The following is a 16,784-nucleotide window of genomic DNA, read 5'->3' on the forward strand; positions in this document are numbered from 1 at the left end:
TCGATTAGCGAAGTAAAATCATCTCTTTCCCTGCACATTTACATTCGCATGCTTCGCCAATCCTCATTTCGCGAAGCCGAAATCGTCTTTTTCCCTGCCTAACATGATTAATTTTTCCTGAAGGTGGTTGATTACATAACATCCATTTCTAGAAGGCGGCGTATTGGACTGCAGGGGAGATGATTTCCTTCCTCTATAGGGAGAAATTTCCCTCAAGATTGACACATTCACTTTGAAATGACTTGTTTGGAGAGATTGTGCCAATCTTGGTGTGCACCATGGGACACGTCCATCCCAAAAGGTCTGGACTTCCATTTCTCATCCCAAAAGGCCTGGACTTCCTGTAGAGAGAGAAATTTCTGTCCAGATTAGTCAGGTTCACTTTCAAGTGATTTGTTAGGAGTTTATTGTGGCAATCTTGTTGTAAATTTTGATAATGTTATGATTTTAATGTTGTTATTGTGGCAATCTTATTGTAAATTTTGATAATGTTATGATTTTAATGTTAGAATCCGTTTTTGTTTGGCATTTTTTTTGTTATATACCACTTCACGAATTAGCTCCAAAACACATCCAGGCTTCACATATGCTAATTAAAATCATCAACGAAAGCAAACATTAGCTTCGCATGCTTCGCATATGCTAATTAAATTCATCAATTAAATCTAAATATTAGCTTCGCAGGCTTCGTATATGATCGAATCTGCGAAGTCAGACGGAATGAAGACAGACGCGCGTAAATATTGAGTGTTATTATGGGAAAATCATACAAAAACAGTATAAATATGTAGTATGTTGAGTAAATGGATTAAATATGTAAATAGACCTCTCATTTGACCTAGTTTTGTAATTTAGCCTTAATAAAAATCAAAGTACTAGCAATAAAGTTGAATTGCAACCCCAAACTTCTTCCGGTGAGGTGACCATATAGTCAACAATAAACAATGCGACTCATTATTATAAAGCGAATTTGGGAATTCATCTTCTTCTCCATCTTTAATACGAACTGCAATGGATTACATAATTTCCATTTCCTTTATCTTTTCTATCCTTATGTTCATTAGGTTCGGCAATGGCCAGATAACACTTGGCGAGACACTAGTGGGCTGCAACTACACATCAAACTTCACAATCAATAGCACTTACGCTAAAAACAGAGATCTCCTCCTCTCTTCCCTCCCTTATAACGTCTCTCAAAATACTTCCGTCGCTAATTTCTTCTACAGCACCTCTATCGGCCAAGGTTCCGATAAAGTCTACGGTAAGGCCATTTGCCAAGCCGACTACACTCCACAAGAGTGTTTCGATTCCTTAAATGATTCAATTGGAAATCTGAGCACAAATTGTCCGAATCAGAAGGAAGGAGTTTCCGTGAGCTATTTTGGAATCCAATACTCGAATCGGCCGGTGAATGGAGTAGTGTTGCTGGAGCCAACTAGAGCTGGGATCAATCCTAATGATCTGAATTCGGAAAATGAGGTTGAATTTTATGAAATTTGGGGCAATTTGATGGAAAAAGTTGGAGAGAAAGCTTCAATGGAAGAAGTGGTGAAGTATGCAACAGGGGAAGTGAATTCAACTTCAAATCAGACCATATATGTACGGATGCAGTGTTTTCCTGATTTGGATCAGAGGAGTTGCAGGTCATCGTTTTATGTGAATCCTATTTCTCAATAGATCGGAAATCAGAAATTGATATTTGTAATTTGCAGGTATTGCTTAACACAAGCAGTGAATTATTATGAAGGTTGTTGCCATGGGAAGGTTGGAGGTTTTGTTCGGAAGCCAAGTTGTTGGTTCAGATGGGATCTTTATCCTTTCTACACTTTTACTGGTTTTTCTACTGCTCCATCTCCGTCTCCTTTGCTTCCTCCTAGTCCTACTCCTATTATTATACAAACAGGTAATACAATGCCAATTTATGTAAATTTTTAAGGGTAATTTATAGAAAAAAAAAATGGGCGTGGTTTGCTTTATTTGCAAATAGATATATGTGAATAGAGGTATGTGGTATGTTTTTCTTTTTTAAGGTTTAAAGTGTTATTGAACCCCTGATATATTTAAAATTTTGTCATTTGGCCACTGACCTATTATTCGGTCACATTTGCCCCTAAACTATCCCAATTGGTGAAATTTCATCCAATTTAGATGGAGATTTGACAAAACCGTTATTCCCCTCCTATATAATGATATTTTGACATATGAGCTTGACATGTCACACGTTTTAAAGTTTATTTGCCACATAAACTTTCTTATGTGAAAATAATTAATTAGATTAAAAAAGAAAAACAAATAAAAACAAATCTCTGAACTCAAATTTATCAAATTTAAGTGTCAAAAATATCGTCACGTGTTAATAGAATAACAATTATGTTAAGTCTCTATTTAAATTGGGTGAAATTGCACCAATTGAGATAGGTTAGGGGCCAAATGTGACCAAATAATAGGTCAGGGGTCAAATAAGAAAATTTTGGATAGGTCGAGGGCCAAATAGTGGTTTAAGCCCTTAAAAAACAAAGTATTTAAAATTAAATTTTTACGTAATTGATGACAATAAGAGTATTTTTTTTTTAATTTTCTTTTCAATTGCATTTATATATTGACAAAACACTGACCCCGAAATCAAATTGCAACTATGTAGAATGAACTTAAATATCAATTTAGTTCATAAACTGTCAGATTAGTAAAATACATAAAATTTTACTATATTATTTATTGTTTCGATTTAGAAAGTTGTTTTTTTTCGGCCGGTTGTGTTTTGCTGATATGTAAGAATAATTTTTTTAAAACAAAAATATCTTTGGTTGTACTTAGAACTTATCTATTTAATTGTAATATTTTGTTTTGTAAATAAAACATACCATATACGTTTATTTGTAAACTTTTAAACCACACGCCTCTATTTATAAATTGGACAAACCACAAGCATGTTTTTCGGCACTTTTTCCAATTTTTAATTTATGTAAGTTTTTTTTTTGCTCTCTTAATCATATCAATTATAAATAAATTTGCAAGTCTTATTTTTATACATCTCAAACTCATAGTTATATCACTGTGATGAATTTTTTTTTTTTAAATTTTCATTTCTTTTGTTGACTTTGCGAAATTTAGCCGATAATAAACTCAAAATGAATTTTTTTTAAGAATGAAGTTATTTAGTATCATATTTTTTATTTTTCAAAATCAACATTTTGAAGTTCTCTCTAAACATTAACTTTCTCTTTCATAAAATTTAGCCGATAACGAACTCAAAATGAAAATTTTCAAGAATTAAATGATATTTTAAACGATTTTAATTCTTCAACCTTTTAGGTTTGAAGTCATTTAGATGTTTTTTTATGAGAGAGAAAGTTAAATAACTTAATTCTTGAAAGTTTTCATTTTGAAATCGTTAGATCATCTCCAACAACCTCTTAAGTTGACTCTTACGCTAAAATTTGAGGAGAGAGAATAAAAAATCAGCTCCAACAGCCTTTTAGTGGCTCCTCAAATCACTAAGAACCTTTCCATCATCTCTATTAATAGAGAGCTTCCATCCACCTCTTAGTGTCTCTTCATTCATTTTTTTTATTAATAATTCATTATTGAGGAGTCTCTCTCATCACACTATTGGTAAATATAATAATAATTAATAATTTTAATAATAAAATAATAAACAAAGAATAGATATAAGAAGTATTGTTGGAGATGATATATGTCTTAGAGCATATCCAACAGCCTCTTAAGTTAAAATTTGAGGAGAGAGAATGAAAAATCAGCTCCAACAACCTCGCCTCTTAGTGGTTGCTCAAATCACTAAGAGCACATCCATCTTCTCTAATAGAAGGTCTCTCTCCACCTCTTAGTGCCTCTTAATTTATTTTTGGCCTAATACACAAATAACCCCATTAACTTGTCCAAATGTTGCAACTGCCCCCCTCAACTTTCAATTGTAACAACTTACCCCTTAAACTTGTCCAATTGTAAAACATAACCCCAAATTGAGAATTTTTTTACCCCGTATTTGAAGCAACCGTAAATTTTTTTCCCCGGATTCGTATCACGCCAAAGATCTGATTATCATACTCCACGAACGTTGCAGATTTTGTATTTCACGTGTTTCTTCAATTGGAGTCCATGTCAGCAATTTGGGGTTGTGTTTTACAATTGGACAAGTTTAAGGGGTAAGTTGTTACAATTGGACAAGTTTAAGGGGTAAGTTGTTACAATTGGACAAGTTTAAGGGGTAAGTTGTTACAATTGAAAGTTGGAGGGGACAGTTGCAACATTTGGACAAGTTTAGGGGGTTATTTATGTATTAGGCCTTTATTTTTTATTAATAATTTATTATTGAGAAGTCTCTCTCCTCACACTATTGGTAAATATAACAACAATTAATAATTTTAATGATAAAATAATAAATAAGGAATGAATATAAAAAGTATTGGTGGAGATGATATGTCTTAGTCACTCTTTTAAATCACTAAGAGTCAATTATTTATATTATTTTTAGAGATGCTCTTAGTCACTCTTAAATCACTAAGAGTTAATTATTTATATTATTTTTAGAGAGTGCACTAAGAGTCTCTTGGAGATGCTCTTATCAGTAAAATCTGACAAAGTCAATAAAAAAATGAAAATTTTACAAATTACAAAATTCGATTTGTAACAAAATAAACCACAGGTACCGATCTGCAAAACCATGAAATTATATTACATTTATTTGAAATTAACTCTTTTATTTATAAGGACGTCATGTCACTCACATATATAAAGAGCGTCAATGATACGATGAATGTTGTTCGGGGCTTTTTTTGATCTGTGGTGGGGGTGCCAACATAGCTGGGATGTTGTCTAAATCAACATTTCGTTATATTTTTATTGGATTTTTGTCATCTTCATCTTCAGTTTCAACTACGTTGTTAATAATATTATAGTTTCGAAACTATAGATATAAGGCCTAATACACAAATAACCCTCTGAACCTGTTCAAATGTTGCAACTGCTCCCTCCAACTTTCAATTGTAACAACTTACCCATTAAACTTGTCCAATTGTAAAACATAAACACAAATTGGGAATTTTTTTACCCCATACTTGAAGCAACCGTAAAAACGTTTCTCCGGATTCGTATCACGCCAAAGATCTGATTATCACACTCCACGAGCGTTGCAGCTTTTGTATTTAACGTGTTTCTTCAATTGCAGTCCATATCAGCAATTTGGAGTTATGTTTTACAATTAGACAAGTTTGATGAGTAATGTTTTACAATCGGACAAGCTTGAGGGGTAAGTTGTTACAATTGAAAGTTCGGAGGGTCAGTTGCAATATTTTTATGTATTAGGCCTAGATATAATTTACCCCAATGTAAAAATTAATTATTTGACTTCATCAGAAAAGGGAGGCATTGCATCTAAAACCGTCATGATTATCGTGGCTGCCGTTGTCATCAGTTTCTTGGTTGTGATGAACTTATTGTACATATTATACCATAGAAACAAGACATCTAATCTCCAACGTATCAAAGGTAATTAACTTTATTATATTTGTTTTCTCATTTCTGTTTGTAAGATATATAATATAATTTTGTTTTGTTTTTAAAGATTCTCATGAAGACGATGATGAAATTAGTACTGTTGAGTCCTTGCAATTTGATATTGAGACTCTCCAAATTGCTACAAATAATTTCTCAATTCACAATAAGCTCGGAGAAGGCGGATTTGGAGCCGTTTACAAGGTAAACTCACCCGTGTGGTTCTTGACATATATAAATTGTCAGGATTTTTTAGGACGGAGGCATGGCAGGTCTTGACATTTTATAGGCTCTAGGCTAAACAAGATAATAAAGAAGATGAAAATTATCAAAAAAAAAAAAAAAAAAAACAAAAAAAAACAAACAAAAAAAAAAAACCTGAAGAAGATGAAACGATGAGATATCGAAATTTAAGATTTTGATCTACTAGAGCTTCGTGATCTCCATCCGGATTGGTGGATTATGAAGTTTTCTTATTATACATGTATAGTACCAATTTTTTTTGGGCAATTGGATCTCCTTTCTAGCTTGGGCCTAGGTGGACGCACTCCCCATCTAAGCTTAGGGTCGACCCTAGATCGGAGGGAGCATGGATTGTTCACTAATGCCAACCTAGATGGAATTAGGAAAGTTTTCTTTGGCTCTTAGTAATCCGCTAATACTTAAAAATATATGTCTCCACTATAATGTTTTCAGGGCATGCTTCTCGATGGACGAACTATAGCTGTGAAGAGATGCTCAAAAGATTCATCACAGGGAAAGTTTGAATTTGAAAATGAGGTCCTATTATTAGTGAAGCTTCAACACAAAAATTTGGTTAGACTTTTTGGCTATTGTTTTCAAGAGAATGAAAGACTTCTGGCCTATGAGTTCATTCCAAATAAGAGCCTTGATTGTTATATCTTTGGTAATTTTTCTTATTTCTTATTGATTAGTGTCAATTTTGTCCACAAGGTCTGGGAAGATCAATTTTAACTTTACCGTATAAAAAGTACCGTTCAATATTGTTCCTAAAATCTTGGAAAAAAATATTGTTCCCAAAGGAAAAAGTCCTAGCTCAATTTTATCTCTTTTCAAGCGATTCTGATCATCTTTACTTTTTTGAAAATAGTAGGATTGAGCTAAAATTTCTATAATGAGGTAAAATAGAACTAAATTTTGTATTGTGCGAGCAACATTAGGTTGTTTTGTATGATAAGAATAAAATTAATTTTCCCGATTATAATTTTAACGATAAGTTTAACAGGGATAAATGTCAATTTTACAGTTTATGTCATTGCGGAAAATCAAATTTGCTTTTATTGTACTAAATGACCTAATATTGTCTTTATGGTAAAAACTCTAAAGTTTAATTTTACCCTTTCTGGAGATACCGTCAGTAATTTTTATATGTATTTACTTAAAAAGGGCAATATTGAACTAATCTTTCTACTACAAAAGTAGTATTGCACCATTTTATACAATGAGATAAAAAAGAACTTTTATTATCAAATCCTGACTTGTTTTAAATGATTCAACTTGTAGATTCTCACAAGCGATTAATACTAGATTGGAACAAGCGATATAAAATAATAGAGGGTATTGCTCGAGGAATTCTTTATCTTCATCAAGATTCTCGAATTCAAATTATTCATCGTGACCTCAAGCCAAGCAACATTCTGTTAGATGACCAAATGAATCCAAAAATCTCAGATTTTGGAACTGCAAGATTGTTTGAGGTGGATCAATCTCAAATTGCCACTCGTAGAATTGTCGGAACGTAGTAAGTATATATCAAAATCAAACTTTACTGTCATTTTATTTTATCTTTTCTGATATATATTAAACATTTAGTTTGCAAATTAGCTAATTCCATCTTGATCATTATTTAATGGAATTTTTTTACAAATTAACAGAAATATTTTTACTACTTATAATTATTTACAGAATGATATATAGGGAGAAAGATAAGCTAATTTACAGTGGATCAATGATGGTCTATAATGACAAATTACTTTTTGTCGCTAAATATAAAATTTCAGTTGATAATGAGGGAATCAGCTACGATAATAACCATACATAGTTGATGTTTAGTCAAATTCTTTTATATATAATTTTTCATATTTTCGTTAATCAATTGAACTTTATAGTGTTTTAGGGTCCGTTTGTTTCAACTGCTCCTAATAAATAGTAGATATTAGTTTATTTTTATATAAAAAACAACTGTTTCGAATTTTTACTTTACGCTTTTTATCTCATGTTTAAATTTAAAAGGCAAAAAACAGTTCCGAAAATTGAAAACAAACTGACACTTATTCTTATTGCGCTACTCTATATACAGAATTTTACCTCATTCTCATTCTACTATATACATATAAATTTATTTATTTTATTATAAGATATTTACTGCTATCATTTTATTTTATTTTGTTAATGTGGTGCATATCATTAGCAACTAATTAATTTGAAATGAAATTAATGTAACAGTGGATATATGGCTCCAGAATATGCAATGCATGGCCAAATCTCAATAAAATCGGATGTATATAGTTTTGGTGTGCTTGTTTTGGAAATATTAAGTGGTCAAAAGGTTAGTCATTTTGGCTATGGCGAACTAAACCACGGGAATCTTTTAACCCATGTAAGTACAATCTTCTATCTATTAATTTTGTCATATAAACTTTGATAATATTTGACTTCTGACATGTTAAATTCCATATATATAAATATATATTTACTCGAAAAACTTGACTGTTTGTCGATCGAAATTATATATGTATTTGCTAGTTGATGCACATACTAATTAATTTTTTTTTTTTTTGCAGGCATGGAGAAATTGGAAGGAAGGAACACCATTGAATGTGATAGATAAAATATCATTGAGTGATGGTTCAACACAAGAAATGATAAGATGTATTCATATTGCTTTACTATGCGTCCAAGAAGATTTAGGGAAAAGACCAACTATGCCCTCCATTATTCTAATGCTTAGCAGTAGCTCAATCTCTCTTCCCGTGCCTTCCAAACCTGCATATTTCATGGGTACTATAGATGAATTTGAAGCGCAACAATCACTTGATCATCACTTTATTAAGGATGAATCGGAAAACCAAATTTCGTTAAGTGATCAAGGTCCTCGATGAATCGGTAAACTATATTTGCTAAATGAAGGTAGATGGAAGTTCGGCTTTGTCGCTAATTTGGGAGTTTGCATTGCATTGCTGGTGGGGTTTGCATTTTCGTCCGTCGTTTATGGTTTAAATGGCTCAAGTTTGTTGTGTAAAGGAAGTAATGATAAATAATAATTATTTTGACAAAATACGATTCCTAGTTTAGTAGTATTTTCCTATTTATATTATTCCTAATTAAAGTACAAATCCTAGTTAATACATATTGATGTATATGGTTAATTATTGAATAGAAGAGAATGCGAGACTCTTATATATGTAAGTACAAAAGAAGGAATAGAAATAACTTATCGGAATGTAAAAGTTGTGTCGTGAACAAAACCACTGCGTTGAAAACGATTACGGCACACTCTCGTGCAATCTGGAAGTCCGATCGTCAACCAAGGTTTACACAGCGAGCGTCACACTAGTGCACTCTAGGGCGGAGCTTTGGAATATCAAGATATTTAATTGCCCAGAGAAGAAAATCGTAATCGAGGTAAAAATTGTAATTGCAAAGCTTCTGTATTATGAACTGCTCAGAGTTCGTATTTTATTTTGGTATAAAACGAACGTTGTAGTGGACAACGTTTTTGAAGAGAAAAACGTAATGGTTGAGTAAAATCAGGGATAGTGGAGATAGGATTTTAACTTGTTAAGAAATAGTAAAAAAAGTTTAAAATATTTAATGGCCAAATAAAAATCGGGCACAGTCCAGTCGGGACGGGCGGGCGTCGCGCGAACGAGCGAGCGAGCACGTGTGGTTTATTTTGTAAAACCCACTAAACACAATTTAATAAGGGAAAATTACACAGAAATTCATATTTGAAAAACTATTTACAACTATGTCAAATCATAATTTTTTATTATGTCAAACTAGTAAAATTAGTACTTTTAATATATCTTAAGCATTGAAATTTATAAATTAGAAGTCTAGAATATATTTTCTAGGGTTTATGATTTATGAATTGGAGTCTAGAATTTTTAAATTGTAATGTAAAATCATAATATATAGAGAATAATGTCATATTAAGAATTAAGTTTGGTGATATGACTTAGTTGTAATTTTGTACTTAATTATGATGTTCATGTATTTGACCCATTTAATAATTCATTTGGCCCAACCCAATATAAACCCTTCAACCATCTCATAAGTTTCCCATATGGGATATTTAAAGTCACAAAACAAAAGCAAGGGCTAAATAGCCATTTTACCTAAATCTCCAACAATATATGCATCGTTGGTTCTAAACTTTATTATTAAGGGAGTCAAAAGCCACTATTAATTACATTTATTGCACGTAAAAACACATAACCATCCATTTATAACTTTCAAGTTTTTATTGGCATCAAATGCTTCTTCAGTTACATCATTGATTGTTCAGGAGATATGAGATGGGAGATTAATTGTTTTATAACCATTACGTTTTTCCTCGTTAATTTCTGACACTGTAGGCGTAGCTCGTTGAGCAGGAAAGACAACTCATCAAACACTGCAAGGAGATGATCTGGGTCGAGAATTAGTCGACGTATCGAGTCTTTGACCGGGTGGAAAATCTTCTTGATTATTTTGAAAATCTTTGAGTCAACCGATAAATTGCCATCAATATATTTCTTTAACTGAAACAAAATTAAAATGTTTATTAATTATATTCCATTTTGAATCAACAATTAAAAATTTACAATTTGTTAAAACAAAAGTCATATTAATAAAATAATAACTTATATGTAAGAATTAAAACTAAATCACAATCATATTCAATCTTTAATTGGATTAAAGTGAATACCGACGGGTCGGCACTCGGGGCTCCTGGTGCGACTGTCGCTAGCGGTATATTCAGAACTACACGAGGATTTGTTAAAGGTTGCTTCGCACTTCCCATCGGTTCAGCAACGGCTCAAGCCGCTGAACTGCACGCTATTATGTTTGCTATTGATATTGCTTGGGAGAAAGGATGGTCCTCACTTTGGGTCGAATCTGACTCACTCTATGCGGTTAATATGCTCCGCGCACGAGCTGCAGGCGTACCTTGGCGCCTTCGACAACAATGGAGACGTTGCCTAGCTCAATGTTCAGATATGCAGATCATAGTCACTCACATCTATCGGGAAGGAAACAGACCCGCAGATGCTCTGGCCCGTTTCGGAGTCACAAAGAACACCACCCGTTGGTGGAACTCAAGTCCCCCTTTTTGCTCTGCCTTCATTTTTTATGACTTGTGTAATTTAGCTCATTCTAGATTTAGGTTTCATTAATTCCCCCTGTATGGATCTCAATTTTTTCATTTATTTATTCTTTGGGGTTTTGCGGGTCAAGGTTGGGGGGTACCGACCTAGTCGGGATGTCTTCGGCCTTGACTCTCTTCGTCCCAACCTTTTATCAAAAAAAAAAAATATTCAATCTTTAACTTATAAATTCAAAATCAATTAATAAGCATTTAAATCACTAACATAGTCTCGATTGAATTTGAAAAGATTAAAAAAGATTGAAATACAAAACTAAATGCAATCCTAACAAATTAAAAATTATAAAATTAATTCAAATAAATCTAATCTAAACAATTAAATAAAACTAATTATAACATTATCTAATTAATTATTTAATAACAACTTAAAAGCTATTCAATTAAAACTAAAAATAATAAAAAGGCACAAATTAAAGTAAATTAAGCTAATTTATATTAGAAAAACATAAAAATGTAATAAATGACTTGAAAATGAACCTAACAGTAAATCAAAGATGTCATGGAAGGTTAATGAATGAATGAAGTAGTGTATTTTAAGCTGGTTTTACTCTATTTATATCGTGGTCGAGCTATAAAAGGTGGTTATGAGTTTAAAAGTGAGATGTGTTACGTATCACCTATTGATATGTGAATGTGCACCTAGATATCGGGACCTAATATTCCTCAAACTCATTAGACCTTTTATTCATATGATCAGACGTGATTGTTGTAATAGACGTGATTGTTGTAATGGATGAGTTTGTTTTTATCGGGTCTATTGAAATTTCCATAGTGGAGGTCTATTAAACTTTAAATTCTATTGCAAAGAAAATAATAGAAGGAGACATGAGTGGTCCTCGACAATGGCTTGATCTTTCTCTACAGTAAGTCTAAAGTCTTAACCGTAAATGTTGGTGCAATTCTCAAAATAAATGTCAAAGTCTTCTGCGGTCAACGCCTCAAGTGTTTCTTTCTTCAATTATATCTTACATTTTGTGGTGGATGTTCCATTTGCGTATACTATACTATATATCAAAGATTGTCTTATCTATGAAATTTAGACTTTTATACAAATTAAATTTTTAAATGATATCACTAATTAGTTTTTTCTATTATATCTAACCATATTATACATTTTTTCATATATATAAACATATATGGCAATTTTATTTCTAAAATACAACACTAAGTGATATTTAAAATTTTATATAATTATTAATCTTTTTTATAAGGATGTGATATATCATTCCATTAATTTAAAATTATAAACATAGTACGAAAATAACTCATACAGGCTATAGCCAGTATAAGATCAAAATAGGCTGCAATGAAAAGACGCAAAGAGCAATAAAACCATAAAAAGTATAAATACAACAAACATAGAAATCATATCCTTCTTGTAAGTCAAAATCCGTTATTATACATACTTCATCATTTAGGTTCTTCCGGACATTCGAATCTAAGTCCTTTCTATTTTTGCAACCATATAGATCTATAGATTTACTGACAAAATGAACATTTTCTGTTCTTGCTAAAACCGAAAAAAGAATAAAAGAAAGAAATAGATCTAACAAGTGTAGATCTGATGGAAAAAAGAAGTAAAGCTCAAACTTATCTTTGGATTACATTTGCGTATACTATATATGAAAAGGTTGTCTTATCTTTGGGTTTGAAATTTAGACTTTTATACTAATTATATTTTTAAATGATATCACTAATTAATTTTTTCTATTATATCTAATCATATTATAGCCTCTACCATATAAACATATATGCCAATTTTATTTTCTAAAATAAAAAATAATAAGTGATATTCAAAATTTTATATTATTATTATTATTATTATTATTCTTTCAAATTTTTTTTATATTATTATTAATCTTTTTATAAAGATGTGATATATCATTCCATTAATTTAATATTATAAACATAGTACGAAAATAACCTATATAGCTATAGCCGGTACAAGATCCATTAAAGAAAGAAAATAGGTTACAAAGAGCAATAAAAAGACTACAAAGAGCAATAAAACTATAAAAGCTATAAATACAACAAACATATAAATCATATCCTTCTTGTAAGTTGAAACCCGTTGAAAAACCGTTGTAATCCATGCTTCATCAGGTTCTTCCGGACATTCGAATCTAAGTCTTCTATGTTTTTGCAACCACATAGATCTATAGATCTACGGACAACATATAAATCATATCCTTCTTGTAAGTTGAAACCCGTTGAAAAACCGTTGTAATCCATGCTTCATCAGGTTCTTCCGGACATTCGAATCTAAGTCTTCTATGTTTTTGCAACCACATAGATCTATAGATCTACGGACAACATGAACATTTTCCGCTCTTGCTAAGGCCGAAAAAAGAATAAAAGAAAGAAGTATAGCTAACAAGTGTATATGTGACGAAAAAAGAAGTTTAAGAATGAATATAGACTTCAAACTAACAAGAAAAAGTAAATCTGAAGCTAAAAGCGAAAACTAAAACGAGGAGGAGGAAGAAGGAAGACATACTTTATTTTTCCTCCTCTAAGTGACCTGAAAAAGTGACAGTGACGGTGACGGTGATGGCAATGACGATATCATTCCGATTTTAACCCAACATTGGTAACTAAGAACAATTTTACTTCCGACGTTGGCAAGTTTTCTCAATTTGAGACATCATTATAAAATACATATATTTTGCTACTTATTCTACACTAGTTACATATTGATTAAAAATTTACATTTTTTTTGTGATTATTAATATGATTGGAGATTAATATTTTTAAATTTGAAGATCAATTCTTCTTTCCAACTCGTATAAAATATAGTATAACTTTTTAATTTTAATTTTTAATTTTTTTCACGTCTATTCACATGTTTGAGATCAGTTACTAATGAGTAATAAAATGATGCAAATGTAAAATGCAGATGACAAAATTTATGACTGAGAACACATTTTGATGAATTATTTCTCAAATTCATCCAATGCCAACGTTAAGGCTAAAATTGCTCTTAACTGCCAACTTTAAGGGTAAAATTGCACATTTTCATGCTCCTGTTTGCATTTTCAATTTAGGAGTTTCAAATGTTTGGTTAATTACCTCCTATTTACCTTCTACATCTAAAAGTAGTCGATCTGTTTTTTCCAACAACAACAAATAATAGATAAAATAAACGGGCCTTAATTTTGAATGCGACTGGCTTACACGAATTTCTAACACCTAAATTATGCTGCTGTTTAATGATAACTATCATCCTTATAAGCCAGATATTGGGAATTCATCTTCATCTTCTTCAATAGGAAGCAATGGATTACATAATTTCCATTTCCCTTATCTTTTCTATCCTTATGTTCATTAGGTTCAGCAATGGCCAAATATCAGTTGGCCATGTTGAATGAATAATTTGATAAAGATAGGAATGTGGAGATAGAGAGATAAGTAATAGGCACAATAATGTTTTGAATCACCTTAATGATTCTGGCTCAGAGGCCTTGTATTTATAGTGAGCCAATAATAGTTTGTATAGGAATACAATACATAAGTATAGTCGTATTGAAACTCTACCTAGCTAGGAATATAGACAGATTGAAACTCTAACTAGATAGGAATCTATTTACAGAGATAATTAGAATATTATCTCTAACACCCCCCCTCAAGCCGATGGCGGGCACGAACAAAGAGGCGGGAGCGTAGCATCGTGAAGCGAGCCGGAGCTAGCGGCTTGGTGAGTATGTCTGCAACCTGATCATCGGTTGGAATAAATCTGACACTGAGAAATCCTCTGTGAACTTGTTCACGAACAAAATGATAGTCTAGATCAATGTGTTTCGTGCGAGCATGAAACACTGGATTTGAGGTGAGATAAATTGCTCCAACATTATCACACCATAACTGAACCGGGGTGGGTAATGGAAATCCGAGATCCGAGAGAAGAGATTTGAGCCATAGTAGTTCGGCAGTGGCATTTGCTACTGCTTTGTATTCGCTCTCTGTTGAGGATCTGGCTATTGTGGGTTGCTTGCGGGTCTGCCACGATACAATACTGGATCCAACATAGACACAGAAGGCACCCGTGGATCGTCGATCATCAGGACACCCTCCCCAATCACTATCTGAGTAACAATGGATGTGCTGTATTGGTTTGACAGACATGACTATGCCAAAATCTGATGTACCCTAAATATAGCGTAAAACCCTATTGACTCCTTTCCAGTGCTCATCAGTTGGACAGTGTAGAAACTGACATAATTTGTTAACTGCAAATGCAATGTTAGGACGAGTGAATGTTAAGTATTGAAGTGCCCCCACAATGCTTCGATATTCATCTCCAGAGGTTAAGCTGGTGCCTAGCTCCTTTGAAAGTGTTGGTGTGGTGGCCATGGGCGTTAGTGTGGGCTTGGAGTCAATCATCTTCACTCTGTCGAGGATGTCAACCACATACTTGGCTTGACACATGTGAATGCCATCCTTCTCATATCGGATCTCAATTCCAAGAAAGTATTCTGCCTTGCCAAGATTGCGAATGGGAAACTCATGTTCGATGGCTGCAATAGTGTTGGTGATGTGTGCAGGGTGGTTCCCTGTTATGAGTATATCATCAACATAGCACAGAATGTAAGTCTTTTCAGTATCGGTGCGTCTGATGAACAAAGAGTTGTCAGCCTGTGATATTTTGTACCCAAGGGAGAGGAGGAACGTTTGAAGACGATTGAACCATTCTCGCGGTGCTTGCTTCAATCCATAGAGACTCTTTTTGAGAAGGCAGACATGATCTGGTCGGTCACTGTCCCGAAACCCCTGCGGTTGTTCCATATATATGGTTTCTGATAAGTTTCCATGAAGAAATGCATTGGAGACATCTAGCTGATTGACGAACCAGTTGTTTGCTGCTGCGATGGAAAATACAGACCTGATGGTTGTAGCTTTGATTACTGGACTGAATGTTACTTTGTAGTCAATCCCAGCTTTTTGAGTGAATCCCTGTGCTACCAAGCGAGCTTTGTGACGATCAATGGTTCCATCAGACTTCTTCTTTGTACGAAAGAGCCACCTGGAGGTGATGACATGCTGATCATGTGGTCTCGGTACAAGTTGCCATGTGCCATTGTCCAGAAGAGCTTGAATCTCTTCAGACATTGCAGTACGCCATTCTAATTGTTTGTTGGCTTTACTGAAGCATGTAGGATCCACTGTGCCATTTGGATGTGTAGCTAAAAGTCCATCAAATCTTCCTCTTGACTGAAGAGATGACTGTCGAAGTTGCATATAATGTTGTCGTGGACCAATCAGCGGTGCATTGCGAGGCCTGGGCCTTTCAGTTAGAATAGGAGCAGGTGGTGCAGTTTCAGGAGGAGGAGAATCTGTTTGTGGCATGATGTTCTCCTCATGAGGTACTGCATTCTGTATTTCCGGTGTGGTGATGTCCACAACATCAACTGGAGTGTTAGGATCATTCTGAGGAACAGGTGTTGATGCAGCATTGACCACTGGTGACAGATATTGAGGTGGAGCTAAAGGAGCACTGTTTGTGGCTTCAGAGTCAGGAGGAGTAGTTGGGGTTCCAGGATGAGGTCCAGGTGTGATGGGTTGGGAGTATGGAACCAAGTTAGAAGAAGATACTATAGGGTTGGGATTAGAAAAATTACCTGGATACGGGCCGAGTAGAGATGGTAGTTGACACGATGTGCTTACCCCTGAGTTGCTAGATGAAGGTGATGATGCAGTGATTGCTGATGCAGGAAAAACTTCTTCATTGTGCTGCACAAACTTGCAGATGTATATGCGTCCAGTGGCATATTCAAGACAGATATCCCCAGAATGATTTTCTGATGGACCAAGGTAGACACATAGCTTGGAGCGAAAATCAAATTTGTGCTGATTGTATGGACGAAGAAGGGGATAGATACCACTA

General features: G+C 33.4%; 1 protein-coding gene across 1 annotated transcript; it reads left to right on the top strand.

The window, feature by feature from the left end:
• Positions 1 to 922: 922 nt before the first annotated feature.
• On the top strand, positions 923 to 9,041 carry LOC136222094 (cysteine-rich receptor-like protein kinase 44). The gene is made up of 8 exons (XM_066009570.1): positions 923 to 1,643; positions 1,713 to 1,903; positions 5,374 to 5,505; positions 5,582 to 5,715; positions 6,208 to 6,418; positions 7,036 to 7,273; positions 7,978 to 8,131; positions 8,316 to 9,041. The coding sequence occupies exons 1-8, from the start codon at positions 1,012 to 1,014 to the stop codon at positions 8,631 to 8,633; spliced, it is 2,010 nt and encodes a 669-aa protein (XP_065865642.1). The 5' UTR covers positions 923 to 1,011; the 3' UTR covers positions 8,634 to 9,041.
• The last annotated feature ends 7,743 nt before the right edge of the window (positions 9,042 to 16,784 follow it).

The sequence above is a fragment of the Euphorbia lathyris genome, chromosome 3 (assembly GCF_963576675.1).
Source record: "Euphorbia lathyris chromosome 3, ddEupLath1.1, whole genome shotgun sequence".
NCBI lineage: Eukaryota > Viridiplantae > Streptophyta > Magnoliopsida > Malpighiales > Euphorbiaceae > Euphorbia > Euphorbia lathyris.